The 19,094-nt window shown below is 40.2% G+C and overlaps 1 protein-coding gene across 2 annotated transcripts in view; it reads left to right on the forward strand.

Moving 5' to 3' along the window:
* Window positions 1-2,351: 2,351 nt before the first annotated feature.
* Dcc (DCC netrin 1 receptor) overlaps window positions 2,352-19,094 on the forward strand; it is a 1,165,274-nt gene continuing 1,148,531 nt past the window's right edge. For both annotated transcript variants that reach the window (XM_060377064.1, XM_060377065.1), the window contains exon 1: window positions 2,352-3,121. In XM_060377064.1, coding sequence (XP_060233047.1) covers window positions 3,031-3,121 — 91 coding nt within the window. In that variant the 5' untranslated portion in view covers window positions 2,352-3,030. The remainder of the gene's footprint in view (window positions 3,122-19,094) is intronic.

Below are 19,094 nucleotides of genomic sequence, written 5' to 3' on the forward strand. Positions count from 1 at the left end.
TGTATTTTCTTTCTGCTAATAAGAAGGCCGAGTGGGAAGTGTGTCTGACACCTTAGAAAGGAAGGGAAAGGAAGCACAGTTTCTCCCAAGTATGAGCCACAAATTCTTCAGAGTGGAAAATGTTGAACTTGTTTTCAACAGAACATTCCTAAACAAAGCTCCAGAAGGGCACATTGGGGAAAACATTATAAGGAAGTGTTTCTTGTCATCAGCTGAGGAACTCAGCAGTATCAAATTTGAGGGGACATAAATGATGTGCTGTCGTAGAAGCTCTTTGGGCAGTGGGCTGATGGTCTGGACTCATTTGGGCATGGTAATCAGAGATCACAGGGAAGATAACTTGATGATTAGACTTGCTGTATTGGGCTAAATAGGACACTTTTCCAGCAGTTGTTCTCCACCTGTGGGTCGATACTACCACATATCAGACATTTACATTACGATTCATAAAAGGATCAAAATTACAGTTCTGAAGTAACAATGACATAATTGTATGCTTTGGGTCACCACTAGGAAGAACTGTATGAAGGTTGAGAATCGCTGCTTTGCAGGAACCCGAACAACACAGTACCCTTTGAGTTCCTGTCCCCGACTGAGGGTTACCGCTTATTTATCTGTGGAATATAGGACTTTGTTTCCCTCAAGAAGAGACTGTAATTCTTACCCCGTGACTGCTATCTAACCCAGGGGTCCTGTCCATGGTCACAGCAGTCACTTTGTGCATCTAAATGAAAGGTAAAGGTTCCTTCCCAAGAGCAAAAGCACTTGACCCTGGTGCTTCTTATTATGTTTGTTATGTATTTGTTATGAAGAGTTCTGATTATTCCTCATAACAAATTTGGAATGTCACAGATTTCATGGAGTCTGCTAACACTGATATTCCAGAAAGATTCATGACCCAATTAAAGTCATGTTGTAGACCTCAGCCATGCATTTCTAGAAGCTTCTACTTTAGCTAATGGAAGATTTAGTGTTTTTGAAAAATTGAATATCAACAAAGCATTTAAGACTCTCTACAAGTTTGGTCTTAACCTGAAGCATCCTCATTCAGTTTTAGTGTTTCCTTGGAGGTTATCTTTTCCCACAATATTCATGCCTCTCCTTTTTCACTCTCCCCTTATAGATATTCACATTTTATCCTTTCACATTCTTGTGAATCTGAGACAAGAAAGAGTTGGGGAGAGAAAGAAGGAATAAAATTAAAAAAAAAAATCACATGATGAAGAATGAGAGGCAAATGGGGCTGAAGGTTTTTCGTAAGAGTTTCTATTCATTATTTTCCTGGGTAAATTCATTTGCTTGTTAGTTCGTTGTTTTAACAAATCTGCAGAGCTGTTTTCCAAGTTCCACCAACATCTTTGAGTGGGGCGGAGATGAAAGGCACACAGCGTCTCCTGTGGAGGCTGCCTGATGTCTTACAGAGAAGATAAAATGTGCCAAATAACTCTGCTTGAAGCAGTTTTCTTAACTTCTACATTATACAGATTTCCCATAACCTGCTCTCTCTCTCTCTCTCTCTCTCTCTCTCTCTCTCTCTCTCTCTCTCTGTGTGTGTGTGTGTGTGTGTGTGCGTGTGTGTGTGTGTTTACACATACCCTTCTTTTATTGTCTGTCCGGGACCGGAGTATTGCTTTGTGTTCTCTCTGAAGACATTCTCATCCCATGGATCAGCATAGTTATCATAATAATTTAAACCTATCCACTTACTCCTGTCTCCCAACTGATGAAAACCTCCTTGACCCTTGAGAATGGGGATTGAGTCATGCTAAATCTATGGTTTGCATTTCCAGGGAGACATCAAGGCACCGGGAATATGGTAAGTGCTTTAAATATCTACACAACGGACTCACACCTGGAGAGAGTGAGCATGGATGAAATAAAATGCGCAGTGGAAAAGGTGCCTGTTACTCTCCTCAGGAAGCAGCCGTCTAGCGTTTGGTTATGGTGCGGGGTGTTTCTGGGTATTCTGTTTCCCACTTTTAGAACTGGGTTGCTTTAAATGATTTTTTTTTCCTTAATGAAAATTTATCTTTTAAACAATGAAGAAGAAAAGAATGTAAAAGCCTGGCCACTTGCCCTATGTGAAACAGCGCCTGGGTTTTACAGTCACATAAAAATAATTTCCTGAATGCTGAAGATCAAACATGATTGCTGCAAAGCCTCCAGATGCTCGTGATGTTCGCTGGCTCCATTGACAAAAGTGACTTCCCACGCTTTGCCCACAGAGGGCATCCCTGCGCATTGATATGTAGACCAGGCAAACGCAGCTGCTGGAAGCCTCCTCCGTCCGCTCTTTTTTTTTCCCCCTAAGCTTCTCTAGGCCCCCGCCCCCCATTGCTTGGAATCTTTGCCTGATCCAGTTCGTTTCCCTCCGGTCTCCGCATTTTCCTTTCCAACCCTCCACTTCTCCGGATCAATGGATAGTAAGGTTCCAACTCTCAGCTCACACACGGGCGGACACCCCAGTAACAAGTGAGAGCGCTCCGCCTGGCACTCCCCCGACTCCGTCCCCTACTCTGTTCCCCATCTCTGACAAGCCAAAAGGACAGCATCAACAGCGCGGATTTTTCTCTCCAACTTTACCCAACCGACTACGAGGAAGCGGCTTCAACGTTCTAACGCATGGCCAGCCACGGGATTGCTTTGCGTCTCCTCACTAGCCCTCCTGGATATTCTGTTCATTGATGCCTCAAAACCTCGCGAAGAGCTGTCTCCCTTTTGCTTGATCCCTCTGTTTCCTTGAGTTAGTTCTGAAAGGTGTTACCGGGGTTCGGGAGCTCTTGGACCAAATGGAACTTTTTGCTGCCTCTTCTTGCTGCTGATTGTGTCCCTGGACAAGGAAAAAGGCTTCGCAGGCAGAAGAGGCGCAGGGGAGGTGGAGAAAGAGGTGGAGGAAGAGGACGAGGAAGAGGAGGAGGAAGCCTAAGGGGCTCGGCGCGGGTGTGTGCATGTGTGCATGCGTGTGTGAGTGCATGTGTGTGAGTGCCACCGCTGCCCAGGACCCCCGGCCCCGAAGGTGTTGGCTGAAATATGGAGAATAGTCTTGGATGTGTTTGGGTACCCAAGCTGGCTTTTGTACTCTTCGGAGCTTCCTTGCTCAGCGCGCATCTTCAAGTCACTGGTAAGAGGTCCTTTCCTTTCTTCTCTATGCTCCCTCGCCCCTTGCCCCATTCCTCTTCGCCTTTCATTTGGAGAGTAGAATTAGGCTGGAAGAGAAATAAGATATTCGGTGCTTGCTCTGCCCACCGTTTCCTCGCGGATGATAAAAGACAGAAGACTTTTTCCCCCTGGGGGCCGAGGATGTTGGTGGGGTCTAGGGCATCCCTTCGCGCTTTTTCAATCTGGTGCTTCTCCTGCCTCTTTGCTTTTATAAACACTTGTGTTGGTTTGAAGGACTGTGTTGCTGTTGAAGGGAGCTGGGTTGTATCCTCGGAGCCTCAGAAACCTAGGAAGAGGGAGGTGTATGGGGTAACAGGAGCAATCAGAGGATGATACCCAGGGAGCTTAAAGCAAGTCTGTGCAGGATGTAGCGGCTGGGGGGGGTGGGGGGTGGTGTTTGTAAAAATGTGCGACCCTGGGTTTGCAGTTTTTGCACTTGCTGACTGAGAATCGAGAAAGAGACAGAAATACATTTTGAGTACTTCGGATGAGTGCATAGCAGCGCCGAAAGAGGGGAAGAGCTGCCAGGAGGAGGGACATGGATTTGAAATTTAAACGGTGGATGGATGCTTCCTGCTAGCTAGGGCTCCAAATATCTCCAAGACACCTCCAAACTCCAGATGATTGAGATTCTGGGAAATAGGCCTCCTGGCCCTGGCCCTTGGCAAGTATAGTTTCTAATTAAAAATGGCAAAACTGTTCCGGGGCTAGAGGGGCTAAAGCAAGAGAGAGGAGGATCTCAAGGCTGCTCTCTGGGTTCTGCAGTCTCCTCATGCGGAGCTGGGGCTTCCGTGCCCAAAAGAATAAAAACGAGCAAAGTGATAAGATTTACTCGTTTTGCGGGACGCCACCACAAGTAGGTGGGCACTGGATACAGCGAGCCGGTCCGCTGGGGGAAGACAGAACAGCTGCTGTGTGAGCAAGCAAATCCCTTCGGAGCCGACCTTTCCTCAGATCCGAAGACCGCTCCGGCCGGGGGCCAGGAGTTGGAGAGAGGAGCTCCCCAACCTGCGCCTTGGAAATTAACAGAGAATAAAATTAAATCCCAGCAGCCAAGTCCCCAGTCTCCCAGGAGTCCTAAACTCCGGCTGTCTGGTCCCGCCTGCAGAAAGAAGCAAGGGTTGAGAATGCTTGCAGAGAATGCGTTGCTCCACCGTGTGTCAAGGGATTCAGGCCATGAAGCAAGCAAGCACCAATCCAGTGTTGCCACTAGCCAGCAGGATTAACAGGCGCACTGGCGCTGAGCTTTTATCCTTCTGTAGGCAGCCAGAGTGAGGCAAGATGTGTGTGTGTGTGTGTGTGTGTGTGTGTGTGTGTGTGTGTGTGCCTGTGTGCCTGTGTGCTGTGTGCACGCCTAGGTTGCGCGCGCTTACCCGCACCCTCAGCTCAGCTGCCCCCGCCCTTCCTCCTCCCTCTGGGCGGTCCCCTCCTTTCTGGCTCCTCTCTCCAAGAGCTTTGTCCTCCGTAATTACTCCCTTTGAAGGTGGGAGGAAGGTGTGGAGAGAGTAGGGGATAGCTTACCCTTGCAGTAATGAAAAGTGTTAAAAATTCCCTCCTTAAACCGCAAATGCTCACAGGCAGAGCCTGCAGGACCTCCCTTGTGCCCAGAAGACTGACTTGTGCTCTCTCTAGCACTTTGAGAGCACCTGGACAGAAAGAGAGAAGTTTAGAGAGGTTCCCTGTAAAGCAGAAAGCCCACAGAATAGAGAGGGAGTGATGACGCTGGCTGACAATATTGAATTAAGCAAAGCGTGCAAAAATAGACAATGTTGTTAGTTATGCAATATTTTAAAGCCATTCCCAAATGACTATTGGGTAGATGAATGGAGATAAATCCAATATGTTTTTTAATTCCTAAATTAAATATCTCCTTCCAGTAGAAGATATTTTTCTTATATTCATTTATTTGTTTTTTATTTCAATTTTCTTCTCAAAATTTTGTCTTCACAAGCAAATCTAAGCCAAAACACCTACACAAAAATATCTATGTGTAAAGAAAACGTCACTGGATAATGCCTGCTGATCTTTGTTCTAAAGTTCTCTCCATTTCTAAATACATTTGCGTTATTTGCAAATGAAGCTACTGTGATTTGTGCCGGTCCAGGAAAGTGGTTAGTGTACTTTGAAGATCTTGCTAATTCAGCTCACTCTGGTGTTCTTTGCTCATTTGTCTGAATATTACCCTTTTCCACAGTAGCAATATTTGGGAGCATGGCACTAAAGAAGCATAGTTCGCTCTAAGAAAGGACCAGTAGGAGGTGCCCTTAATAAGGCCAAATGTCTAGTTCACCGGCATTGAAATTCCCACTCAGCAGAAGGTTTTAAAGACTTCGTTGATTGGTAACAAAGGATTATGGAGACTAGCACAAAAGCACTGGTCCTTCTCCTCTTTCTAGGCAAAATGTGAAACTTGTCGATTTGAATGAGATTATTATGCCACAACAAAAAGGACATCCCTGAACAGTGTCTGTGCAGAGGACTTGAAACTGAGAGAGGGAAATAGTGCCTTTTTAGTTTGCTCTTGTGGGATGCCCTCCTCTTTATCTGATGTGAGCCATGTGCTTTGAGGCACCAGGCAGAGTCTCAGGATTTCAGTTAAAATGGGAATCTTAGATGCTAATGAATCAAATAGGAAGTTTACCTATTAATTATTTAATTACTCACGAATGTGTCAGTTACATTTGGTGAGAGTTTGTGCAGTCTAGACACAATGGAGTGAGGCTTGCTGGTTGCTCTGTCCAGCTCCTTTTTCATAACAGCAGCTGCAGCAGGTCCAGTGCTCTTTCTGGGCTTGCTGTGTGGTGGAGAGAGGATGTCAGGACCTGGGGTTGCCTGGGTGAGCAGGCCCTCTACAGCTCTGTGAGTGCTGCCGTATAAATCACCAGTGACCTGTCACACTATCCATTTCCCACCCCGTAGCAGCTGCCCTCTGAGTTATGAAGCCTGTGAAATGGGCAGCACGTGTGTTATATGTGAATATATTAGGCCCAGTGCATTTGCTTTTAATGCTCTTGACAGCAAGGCTGTTGTGAGGGGCTGAAGGACACCCTCCCCAGGAGATTTATAACTTCTATGTTTGTGTGCGTGTGTGTGGATGGCGGTGGGAGCATCTTTCATTTATCCCCTGGCAAGTTAACCTTTCTGCAGACTTCCTTAGTTCATTGAGGAGGATGGGTTTTCATCAGACCTCATTCTTGAATGGAAAGCTGCCAGACAGTCCCTTTGGAATACAGTGAACTTCTAAACCAATAGGAATCTGACAAGAGTCTGCGGGAAGTGATCCATCTGAGAAGCTGGGAAAGTTTGTTGTTTGTTTCTAGAAAGGGTGAAGGCATGATACAGAGCCTAAGGAAATCCCAGCACAGATACCGCAAAACCATCTTTTACAAGAAACTATCTTCTTCCTGCCTTATGCTTCTGACTGCATGTACCCCCTGTTTTAAGGTGTCTCCTACGTACCGGAATTGTTCCTGAGGAGTTTCTAGCAACACACAGTGATGCCATGTACTGCAGGTTGATCTTTATCGTGTGCATAGGGGCTGATTTAAATCCTGTCATCATGGTCCCGCTTTTACCCTCCCTGTCTCTGAATGTTTGAAGGAAGGGCTGAAGCTTTTCAATTGTCTCTTTCCAGGAGAGACTGTGTTCTAAGATGATATTTTTAAAAAATAAATAGTCTCACGATTTCTTTGGAGAGTTTACCATCTTAAACCATGTGTTTACACATGTACATAATTGTTCCTCCCATTTCCCCCCCACATGATAATTAGTGAAGAATATGGTTGCTGTGGATCATTGTCTTTAGTTCAAACACAGTGATACCTGCACAGAGAGCAGCTTTCCACAGGCCCTTGCCTTCTCCTTCAACTGTATAAGTAAGGACACTCATGATTTTACTAGTAAAGTATGGCTGGCCTCAAGCCAGCTTTCTGGCTTCCCTTATTACCATTAGAAACTCATGCCAAATTAGAAACAGGTTGCTGTGTCTGAGTATTTGTTGCAAAAGTATCTTCTCAGATGGTAATTTTTTATCTGTCTTAATTGATAATCTTGTAGATGAACTCTATATGTAAATCTTAGAATACCTTAGTGTTGTTTACATTAAAAGAATAATGACATTAACCCACTTATGATTGCTTTATTAATTACTGAAAAGAAATCATCTTATTTTAGAAGAATAGCCTAATCTCTGAAATAGAAGGCAGAGTATGCTGCATATTTAAACTTTACAAAATATAAACATGACAGTCCCTTTTCTTCCTTCTCTGTGTGAGTATGACAATACAGTGAAGGTCTCGAGAAACCTGGTTTAAGATACCACTGCTTTAGGATTGGAACACTGGAATATACCAAACTCAATATGTGTACAACAACCCATGAAGTTTTCAGTGACCTCCTGTGGGCTGTTTGCTTCCCTCTTGCCTATCCTTGAGTAAACCAGCTGTTCTCTTCACATAACACCATGGCATCAAGGCCACCCTTCGAGATGCAACTCAGTAAAGCACTTCTCATTGAGAAATCATGTTTTTGTTCCATAAGCATTGTGCTTAACATGCTTTATTACACTTTGGAAGACATGGGGATTTGCCATAAAAATAAATCTTAAAATCCTTATAATTGCTTCTTTTACTGAAGAATGAACTGTACTGAGAAGAAGAGCTAAGTAATAATGTTAGCCTGGGACACTCACCTGTGGCCTCCTAGCTAGGACTACCAGCATTTTAGAGTTCACAAGCTTTGAGGAAGGACTGAGCCCTTCAGGGTAATGGGTGATGCTAGCCTAGTCATGTGACTTGGTTACAAAGTTGTTACTAGATTGAAGTATAGAACTTTAATTTTCATCAATGATTCCGGTTTGCAGGGTTCAGAGCTTTTCTGACTGACTTCATAATGTCCATTGCCTTGCCCCAATATATATATATATCAAGATACTCCCATTCAAACTAAGACTTCATAAAGTGGATCTTCAAATTGCTGATGAAGAAGAATAAGCAATCTAGACTGTTTTCCCTGTAGACCAATAAAAATGTGCAAGACAAAATTACATGTTACATATGCGAAGTGACAAACAGCAAAAAATTAAAATGCAAATTATTATGCACCTTTATAATCACCGCACTCAGGTAAATTGCAGCAGTTTCAAACCACATGCTTACTTCTCCCACATGACAGTCAACTCCCTCACTGTATATTTCTTAGGTTCACAAGTATAGTAACTTAAAGAAATACAGGTTGGATGACTGATGGTCAAACTTACAATAGAGCTCTAAAGTTTTTAGACAAATTTATCCTGGGGTTAAAAAAACAGACAAAACAAAACAACAACAACAAAAAAACACTTGTGATCTGATAGACTAAGATCAGAAGGAAGGAGAGGAGGACCTTCCCTATCAGTGGACTTGGGGAGGGGCATGCGTGAAGAAGGGAGAGGGAGGGTAGGACCAGGAGGGGAGGAGGGAGGGGCTTATGGGGGAATACAAAGTGAATAAAGTGTAATTAATAAAATTAAATTAAATTAAAAAAAGAAAAAAAACAACCTTTAAATAAAAATATTTTTCTTGATAGTTCAGAAATGTTCTAACTTTGTCCTATGGTGTGATTTATAAATATGGAATAATGTATATGGTTGAACATACCTCTTTTTTTTTCAGTACTGATGGTAATTTGACAAGGTCATATGATTATATATTGCTTTCTGCTAAGAGTTTTAAACAACCACAGTATGCACAGCTTTCACACCTTGGGGGGAAAGAGTAACAAGGAAATGCACAAATCATTTATTTATTGACCATATTTCCCAAGTATATGATTAGAGCATGATGTGAGTGGGAGATTTCTCTTTTCAGCTAAAATTCTGGAGCCCCATATCCATAACTCACTTTTGTTTTTTAACCACATATATTTATATTTAACTTCAGGCTAAATTTGTGAAATTAAGCATATATGTGTGTATGTGTGTATTTTTTAATTTTTGTGAAATTAAGCATATATGTATATACAAACACACATATATACATATATGCTTAATTTCACAAAAACAAATTTTGTAAATTCTTGTTACTAAATTATAGATAATTTAATTCCTGGACATTTGTTGCAATTTAGAAATTTCTTCCTTGTATTTTTTTCTTTTTATGATTTTTTTTAATTTTTCATTTTTTTTTTTGGTTACAATTTATTCACTTTGTATCCCAGCTATAACCCCAGTCCTGCCTTCCCTCCATTTTCTCCTCCCATGGCTCTTCTGCAGTCCACTGTTAGGTCCTCTTCCCCTTCCATCTGATTCTAGCCTATCAGGTCTCATCAGGACTGGCTGCATTGTCTTCCTCTGTGGCCTGATAAGGCTCCTTCCCCCTCAGGAAGAGCCAGCCATTGAGTTCATGTCAGAGACAGCTCTTGTTCCCCTTACTAGGGAGGCAGTCGGAGACTGAACTGCCATGGGCTACATCTGTGCAAGGGTTCTAGTTTATCTCCATGAATGGTTCTTAGATGGAGTATCAGTCTCAGAAAAGATCCCTGTTCCCAGTTTTTTTGGTTCTGTTGCTCTCCTTGCAGGGCTCCAGTCCCCCTTATTGTATTTTTTTACATACTGGTCTGAGACAGTTCTCCAGACTACCTAAGACAAACATGTTCTGTTCTACTGTTTTGTTTTGTTGTTCTTTTTTTTTTAATGATGTTATCTATTAAAAATGTCACCTTGTTGAGACTTGTGACCTAATAAGAAAGACTATCATATAATTTATTCTGGGCTATCTAAAATATTCTTAAATCTGTATTTACATTTTCATAGAAGAATAAAAGAGTTTGATGTGATATGAATGATGCTAACTCTGGCCATTTGCCTTAATAAATGGAGTTTCCTGTTAAGTCTCAATACTTTTAGATTTCAGCAATAGATTTTTAGAAATTTTCTACACTCAATTGTCTTTTATGAGGTAGGACATACTTTAATCTATATGTCATATAAGTCATCACTGTGATAAAGGTGTTGCATTATAAGGATAGTTTCTGAAGACCTGAAGATACAGCGTTGCTTTTTTTAAAATTTAGGACATAAGTTTCTAATTATGACATATTAAAATAATGATTCAAGATTCAGAAAGTAGCTTTTCATTACATTGTTATGTCCAGTTGAAATTCTTCCCTGTCATTTTCCATTTTGTTTTGCTCAGTTTTAGAAAGATTGACTTTCATGTAAGAAAAGAGAGTCTAAATTGGGATCCAAGTCCCTTATTAAAGGAAAGGCCTTAATTTATGTAATTAATAGGCTTGTGGTATTTCTGAAATCTGATATATTAATTTGGTTGTCATTCGGCTTCAAGAAACACAGTTTTTCTTGTTAACTGGAGGTGTTGACTAGATCAATGCTAGTACTTTTGTAGTTTCAACACCACCTACTTTACTTAAATTATAAACTGTACAAATATATAGTATCTAGTGTAATTAATAATAACACTAAAGATAATAGCAATAATAAAATGGAAAGCCATGTAGACACTGACAGTCCTGAATTTTGTGTTAATTAATCCTTGTATTTTGTCACGTTGCTGCAGATGCATCTTTCTTTAATACACTATTTTTTAACATGTGATTTTAATCAAAGAAATATATCTTTTCTGATTTGATTTATGAGTAAACATTATGTATCTGAGACTACCTGTGTACGTGCATATAATTACAACCAGTCATTCTCCTGTGTAATATTCCGTGACATTAACTGATTTTAACTTAACTAAGCTATTATTGATAGACTATTTTGAGTTCCAATTTTTCTGGTTCCATCTTTATGATTTAAGCATTTTTTACACACATTTCTCAGTACAAATTAACCATCATTTCCAGGTGTACGTGGAGGTATTGAGATGCTGAGTCATGAAAAAGCAATCTGTACATTAAGAGGCAATGGTATACTACATCTATTATAGCACCACACCAGGAGCTTATGAAAATCTTCTTTGTTTCATGTCTCCACCAACACTTGGTATTTTCATTTGCTTAATTTGCCTTCATCTGGTGGATGTGAATTAACATCTCATTATGGGTTTAATTTGCATTTCCCTGATTGCTAATAAAACTGCACACTTTTTTCCCCTCATAAATTTGTTGGCCATTTGTGGTTGCAGCAAGATTCTTCTATGATCCTGATTCTTCAGCTGAGCATCCGTCTTATCTTAGTCATTTTATTGGCAGTTATTCTGTTTTCCTTACTAATCAACCTTTTGCTTTCAGACATGGGTGTCGTGAACATTCTTACTGTTAGAAAGTTGTCTCCTTCCATTATACCAAGTTTATCTTACCCCAAGCACTCCTTTTGCAATTTCCTAAAATGCCCAATATATTCTATCTAGAAAAAGATGCTCACTTACGGTTATTTATTGTAATGGGCAACCCTTTCTTCCTCTGTGTCTTTACTTACCCTGTTTATAATGCCTGTATAGACAACAGCTTACCGGGAAAAAGTGTTTGGGGCACCAGGCTTAATTTCAGGCACATTAGGAATGTCCTGAATCTAATGGAACCGAAGGAAAATTGAGTTGCAGTCCTAATGGCAGATACCAAATCTAAGTGAAAACACAACCTAATCTGGACATTTGACCTTGAATGTTTCAAGGCTGTACAATGCACAGGCCACAAAATCATTGCTAGACTTATGGTGGGTATGATTGCAGGTTTCAGACAGCCTGTGCTTGAAGTAATATATGCCTCCAACTTTTGTATAGGTTTTTAATTTATTCCACTTGGTCCCATTGGACCAGCAAACAAAGGTCTCTGGATGAAATAACGCATTTGAGTATGCTGGAAGTGGCCTCTCTAGCAGGTTGCCTTCTGTGCCTACTCATTAGAGATGTAAGCCAAGGCTGAGACATCCAAGCAAGCCTCTGCACTGAGAGTCCTCCATCCATTGTTCCCACATCTTTGCTCAGCCTCATGGGATCTCAGAAGAATATAAATTAGAGAGAAAATCTGCAAAGCTTTCCCTTTCATGTCTAATGTCTGGGCAGAGCTGGTCCCTGCAGGACAATTTCTAGTTATTTTCTCCCTGGTTTGAAACATCTCGAGGGATGGTTTGTTGACTCCTTCTCTTGGGAAACATTTCAGCAACACAACAGTTTCTGCTGTTGGAAATTTACTTTGTAATTCATCTTAAATAATGCTGTTCCAAATATTCTTCTTAACACCTGTGTTATTGAGCGTGCAGTAATCATTTTCCCTTTGCAATGACACTGCCTCTTCTATGATCCAGCAGGTTAAATAATATTAGTTCTGAATTGTTTTTTTTTTCCTCCTGGGGTCATTTTTATTTAACTATAACTACTTAGTTCATTGAATTTTCCCTCTTATTCTTCCAGAAGCTTAAGCAATGCTTCCCTTTTCCATCCAAACTCTTTCTAGTTTGTTTAGATATATCTGGTAATCAGAGGCCCCAAATTTACTGTAGGTTGTCAGGCAGGATTTCCCAATTAATGTCCCAAGTAATTCATTGTAAAGTAGTGATTCTTCATACTCTTGTACTCCCCACAGACACACACACACTATAACCAGGGGTGCATATTTTGCCTTTCAAAACTTGTACTCTCACTTTTCATGTAGTTTTTCTCAATGCCCAAGATAATTGCTAAGCTATGATAAGATCAAATGAGATCAAATGTTTGAGTCAAGGTCATTACGGATATTTAACAGGGGTTATGACATGCTGAGTGGAATGTTTGAGTATACTTCTGTCTTTCATGAGTTCAAGTAGATGGGGCAGGCACATGAATGAGTGGCACACAAGGCAGAACAAACTTCTCTTGAAGAAAGAAGACAAACAAGGTGGAGAGACTGAAAACACATTACAAACAAGTTTATACATGAATATGCTAATGTTGGCAAGGTGGGCTTGTCCCTGTATTCTTAGAGTTCTTAGACTGATTGAGGTTCTCTTTGTATGTGTATGTGTGTTTTGTTTTTGAAGCATAAGGCTGCAAATAATTGTCAATCATGTTTAAAGTAAGCCATCATATTTAAACTAAGCTAGAAGCAATACCACACATACACACATATCTATGATCCAAAAATTTAGGGAATGAAGGTTGGAAGATTAGGAGTGTGAGAACACCTTGGACTACAGAGTGAGTTCACAACCAGCCTGGGCTACAAAGCAAAATAATGTCTCAAAATATAATAATAAAAAAGGAAAGAATGAATGATGAAAGGATGGAAGAAAAAAGAAAAGAAATAAAATGAAATGAAAGTAAGAAAAAAAATGAAACTGTGAAGTAAAATATGAATAACCCAAGACATAGGTGTGGGAAGAATGCAGTTTATCATTATTTATCTGGAAGAACTTGGCAAACTTTCTGTAAACACATGACTCTTTCTTCTACATTTACTGAATGTTCTAGGCACCTTGTTAGGATGGTGATGGAGTTAGAACCCAGATAGATAAGCATACGAATCAAAAAACATACAAACCACTTTATTACTCTACTATGAGAAAGTATTAAAGACAATGAAGACATCTAGAGAACATCTTTCTTTTAAAAAGTGACTTCTCTGGAGAAATTGTGGTTAAGGTGGCTGCCAAAGAATAAATTAATATGTTATACAGATGGTGTTTAGTAAGGGCAGAGGGAAAAAAAGAGTGGTTCTGGAGGTCCTGTGGTAGGGCAGTGAACTCCAAAAGATCAGCCTATCATGCTGCAACAAACCACTGTGTGGTAGTGATCTACATGAGGTTACAAAGCATTCTTGGTCCTCTTGCCAACATCTGATCCTCATACTCAGGGAACCCTGGTATAATCCATCGAAATGAGTTCATATTAAGAAGCGCTCTTTAATATTTTCTCATCATTTAAAATTTAAATTAATAGCAGCTGATCCAAGGTCCTTCTGGATCATTTCTTCAGCCTCCTTTAGCCTTTCCCTCTAGCTCCTCTCCGTTCCTTTGTGGTAGCAGAGTCATACTCTCTACCAGGGACCCAAATATCACCACACTTGGCTGAGATCCAGAGTGGGCAACAGCAACCAAAGAATGTGCTACCACCCAACAAAAAGGATACCAGATACCTATGCCACGCAACACTTCAGACATTATAAAATTCAGGCAAGTTGCATAGGAAACTCTTGTCCTAACTCCTGTGTCAGTTGTGAATTTGTAAGCTTATCTCTCCTGCTTGTTGACAAGTCAATTTTATTGATAGAAATATTGTTAGTAGGAAGCAGTGTTAGAAAACATAAAGAGCTAGACAAAGGCAAATGTTTATTCATGATGATGTTCAGGAGGCCAGTTCTGCTGGAGAGAGAGAACAGGATTTCACCTGTGTACAGTATGAGGATTGACATGAGGATATTTGGTTTTGGGTAGCCTTCTGAAACTGCATTTCTGACTTCTCCCAATGAGATAAAGAGGATAAGTAAGCCTAAGCTTTGTTTAAAATAGTAGCGTTCACTATATTTTTCTCTACATGGATGTTTCTTCAAATATTGTTGAATGTTCTCTAAATCTGCAGCTCATCAAGGAGTCAGTGGCTTGTGTCCACATAATATTACTGTACCCAATAGTAGTTGTGCCATTGAGTCACTTTATACCTATGGGTTCTGGCTCTGTGCTCTTTGACCATGAAGACAGAGATGACACAATCTAGAGTACAAGAAAACACTAACCAGGAATGGGTTTGATTGAAACACTTAATCTCACTCTATTTCAATATTCTTTCTATTAAATGGAGAGAAAACAACCTATGCGGCACAATTAGTGATAAAATCACTCCAGTGCTTAAATATATAACGTATAACATATATTTCAATTTACTTGTAATTACTGTTTCATGAACAGAATCTAATGTTACTATAATCTTAATTTTGTCTATTTAAGTAAAGCATTACAAATGCTACATTCACAAGCATAGGCACTCATTATAAAATCCTTCTCCATTTCACTTTTTCTGTATGTGTGAAAAACATTACTAATAATTTTGACAGTAAATATATGGGTTTGCGAGTCCTGGTCCATGCCTTTGCTGGATTAAAACTTCAAGGCACAACTAATAACCTCTAACTCAATGCAATATTGATCAAACTTGGTAGACTCTAACACATTCCTGTGGATTCTAAATTCACGCAATCTTCTATTACTATCTCTTCTTATTTTAGCTACACACATTGTCTTCAGACCTAACTACAAGGCTCGAATGCCTAGAAGTTAATTCTTGCTTCTTGTTATCAAAGAGTACAATGTAGAATGTGTCCTTAAGGTATTTGATCTGGAGAAGCACCTCTATTCTTGCTTCTTCAACAATTTTAAGGCTCACTTCACACCTGTTAATCTGAATCTCTGAAAAAAAGCTAAGTATTATTTTTAAACCTTCAGATGATTGTAATATACAACCTCTGCACTAGTCTTAACATATTGCAACAGCTATTGTCCACAAAACGTGAACATTTGTATCACTTGGGAACTTATTAAAAATTCAGAAAACTTGGCCATTGCCTGGTCTTGCTCCTTTAGGATCAAGGAGATTGAGATATTTGCCTAGGAGACAGAGACTGTTGCAAACTCCATAGTCAATGGGAAAATGACTCAGCTACATGAATTCAGACTTACATTGCAATATCTCTGAGTGGCCTAGCTGTAGGTCTTACAGTGACAAACTGCACTCTTCAAAGAGACTTCTGGCTTGCTGTTTTGTTTACTGCTGCAGTATCTCATTTGAGTATCTGATTTGCCTTTCCCCTCTGTTTTCAAGGAGATGATACACTTCAAACAGGTCTATTGGTTTTCATTTCCCATCTCTCTCTCTCTCTCTCTCTCTCTCTCTCTCGCCACTCTCTTCTTTCTTGAAAATACTATGATTCATGAGAAATGGTAGGCACATTAAAGGGATGCTGGAACCTTGAGTTCTTTCCTCTTTGTGTCCTTCAGGTTGGCTGTGAAAGTACACAAATGCTAAAAGTGAGACCCTGGTGGAAGTGACCCCCAACTGAAGCTAGCCTTTTGATTGGAAATAGTCTTTGGGGCATGAAACTAACCAACTGTTCATTTGCCTCGGCCTCTGTGACTGAAAAGAGAAAGCTTAAGTGAGGTGTTTAAAGAGGAGTAAAGCTTTCAGGCAGAGAGCTTACTCAGCATGAGGCTTTGTAGCTTGTACTCTGCCCTGCCTGGTTGAGAGAGGAGCTTTAACCAGAGCTCCAAATCACAGCGGAGTAGGCAAGGACGCCAGGGCTCAGCTGTGCAGACTGGATCAATCTGAATGAAAATCAGTAGTGTTCCCACTGGTGAGACAAGTTTCTGCTTAGCTCATGAACTGTAGGCCCTTCTCTGGTCCTGCTAGAAAATGAGTAGGGCTTTTGTGAAAGGTTATGTAAGGCTGCTGTTTTACTTTTCCCCTCTGAGTTAAATTCTATTTATAGAGGAGTGAGCTGCCTCCCAGGAAACCTGCATTTGCCTTGCTATAACTTAGCAAGAAAATTCAATCAATTTTCAGAAAAGAATTAAGAAACAAAAGAGAGAGCAAAATCCAAGGCGAAGAAACTGAGAAGTTACAGCAAAGAATAAGAAAGAGAGAAAGAAAGAAAGAAGGAAAGAAAGAAAGAAAGAAAGAAAGAAAGGAAGGAAGGAAGGAAGGAAGGAAGGAGGAAGGAAGGAAGGAAGGAAAGAAGGAAGGAAGGAAGGAAGGAAGAAAGGAAGGAAGGAAGAAAGAAAGAAAGAAAGAAAGAAAGAAAGAAAGAAAGAAAGAAAGAAAGAAAACCACACCAAAAGAGAGCAAGAATGCTCTCACCTGGGTAGTTAGAGGAACTGTAGAGTGACAAATTGTTCCTGTGTTCCTGTTTGCTGGGAGCTTCCTAGGAAGTGAGATTTAGTGTCAACCATAAAGCAGTGTCCTGTAAACTGTGATTATTGGTCACCGTGAATTAGGCCATTCTCACATGGATGTGTCTGGGAAGAATCAGGGTTGTCTTTTTTTCTTTGTTGTTTTTGTTTGTTTTCTTTCTGGGCAGCAATGTCTTAAAGTTAACTTAAGACATTACTTCCTGCAGAAAGTATCTATGTGGTTAGCAGTCACAATGCTAACCACATCGAAAGACAATTGGAGGAGACAGTAGTCAGTTCTACAAAGAGGTTGCTGTTCCAATAGTCCCTAGAATATTGGTGCCTGACTGGGGACAATGTGCATTTTAGCTAATTAGCAAGTCAATGCGAGTTTATGCTCTAATCCTGTAGTGAAATCAAGTGAAGGTTTGCTTTGGCCCAGCACTCTGCTAATACAGTCAGGAAGAGACCACCCTGAGTATTATGGTGTCTTTTGGAAATTGTACTGAAATATGCTATTGGTGATATCATGTATAAAGTTCTTGAGTTTCATTGTGTGTAGTCACGTGCTCACACTTGCATGCTTGCTATTTGTGGGCTTGCACAGATTTTCACATTATTCCTCGATGAACTGCTTTAGAACATATAGCTACCCACACGGCAGACTTCTAACTTTCCGAGTTATTTAATACAATGGGGTTATTGTCTGATTCTTTTCTTCCACCTTCCGTTTCTTTCTTCTTGACTTTTTTTTTCTGTTGTATATACTCTGTTAATAATTTTACTGGCAACATTACAGAGGGTTTCTAAAAATGCAAAAGTCAAGAAAATTTCTCAAATGTTGAATGAAGACTTGTGAACTTGACAGAATTTGCTATCTCCATAAGTCCTCGTCCTAAGATATCCAGGGCATTTGTTGGCTTCCATGCTGAATATGGGTCAAGACAAGGAGAAGTGAATAGTCACTTCCTACGTAGTAGTCTCAAGGATCTATTCTGGGTTTGCCTTAGGACAATCGTTCCTAAAGATCTAGATGAGGCAAAAATACTCTAACATTAATTTTGTAGAAATCAATGTAAGAGTCAAGACCACAGAAATAAGAAAGGCTATCAAATGATGACAAGTCTTTCATTTAAAAACATTGGTGGATTACAGAAAGACTATGGGGGTTGTTAGAAATGGCTATGTCATAGGATAGATGAGAACCAGGATCCCAGAAACATTAGTGAGTCTTCCCCAATCACAAATCTAAAAGTGGCTATTCGAAAACACTTTTGCACACACCTGGGTGTAAATCTTGGCACTATCAAATACTTCATGAAGATTCAGGATTCTTGTTCCCTAATCTTGTAAATCATCAATTGGTTGAATTAAAATTTATATTCTATTTAATATAAATAATATATATTATACTATATATATTATACCTTGGCATGTAGTATATGCTAAGCTTTTTCTGATTTTATCCATCTTTGCAACATCATATGTGATCATACCCTATAGTGGATTTTCCAAGCTTATAACAAAAGAACAACTAGCCGGGGTGGTGGCGCACACCTTGAATCTCAGTGGGAGGCAGAAGCAGGCTGATCTCTGAGTTTGAAGCCCTTTGGTCTACTAATACTGGTACTCCAGGACAACCAGAGTTATATGTAGAAACCTGCCTTAAAAAAAAATGTAAACAGACAAATTAAAAAAAAAGTACTACTGTCTTCGCGGTTAACAAAATGATTAGAAAGAGGTCTTGTATTTTGAAGAAAAGTTGGCTCATAGGGTGAGATATTGTTTTGTTATTAGGACACGAATGAAGTTCAAAATGTGAGAAAGCATGCAAAAGCATCAGAAACCTTAGGTAAGAAAGGATGCGGTCAGGAGGATGAGTGCCTGGAGAGGACAGGGAGATTTTCCTATGGGACCCTGCACTTTATATCTGAGGAGAACAACAGCTTCATAGCCGGGAGCCAGCTCCCATCACCAGCAAGTGTCCCGATCACCAGCTTCTTCTCAAACAGACATATGAGAAGCCTGGGAGAAAGAGGCATACAGAAGTGACAGGGTCATCTAAGAAGTGATTGGCAGCATGAATAATGTAATTTTAGAATGAAGAAGCTTTGCCTGCAAGGCATTTCCTAATAATTGTACA

Source organism: Meriones unguiculatus, chromosome 2 (genome assembly GCF_030254825.1).
Source record: "Meriones unguiculatus strain TT.TT164.6M chromosome 2, Bangor_MerUng_6.1, whole genome shotgun sequence".
NCBI classification, from domain to species: domain Eukaryota; kingdom Metazoa; phylum Chordata; class Mammalia; order Rodentia; family Muridae; genus Meriones; species Meriones unguiculatus.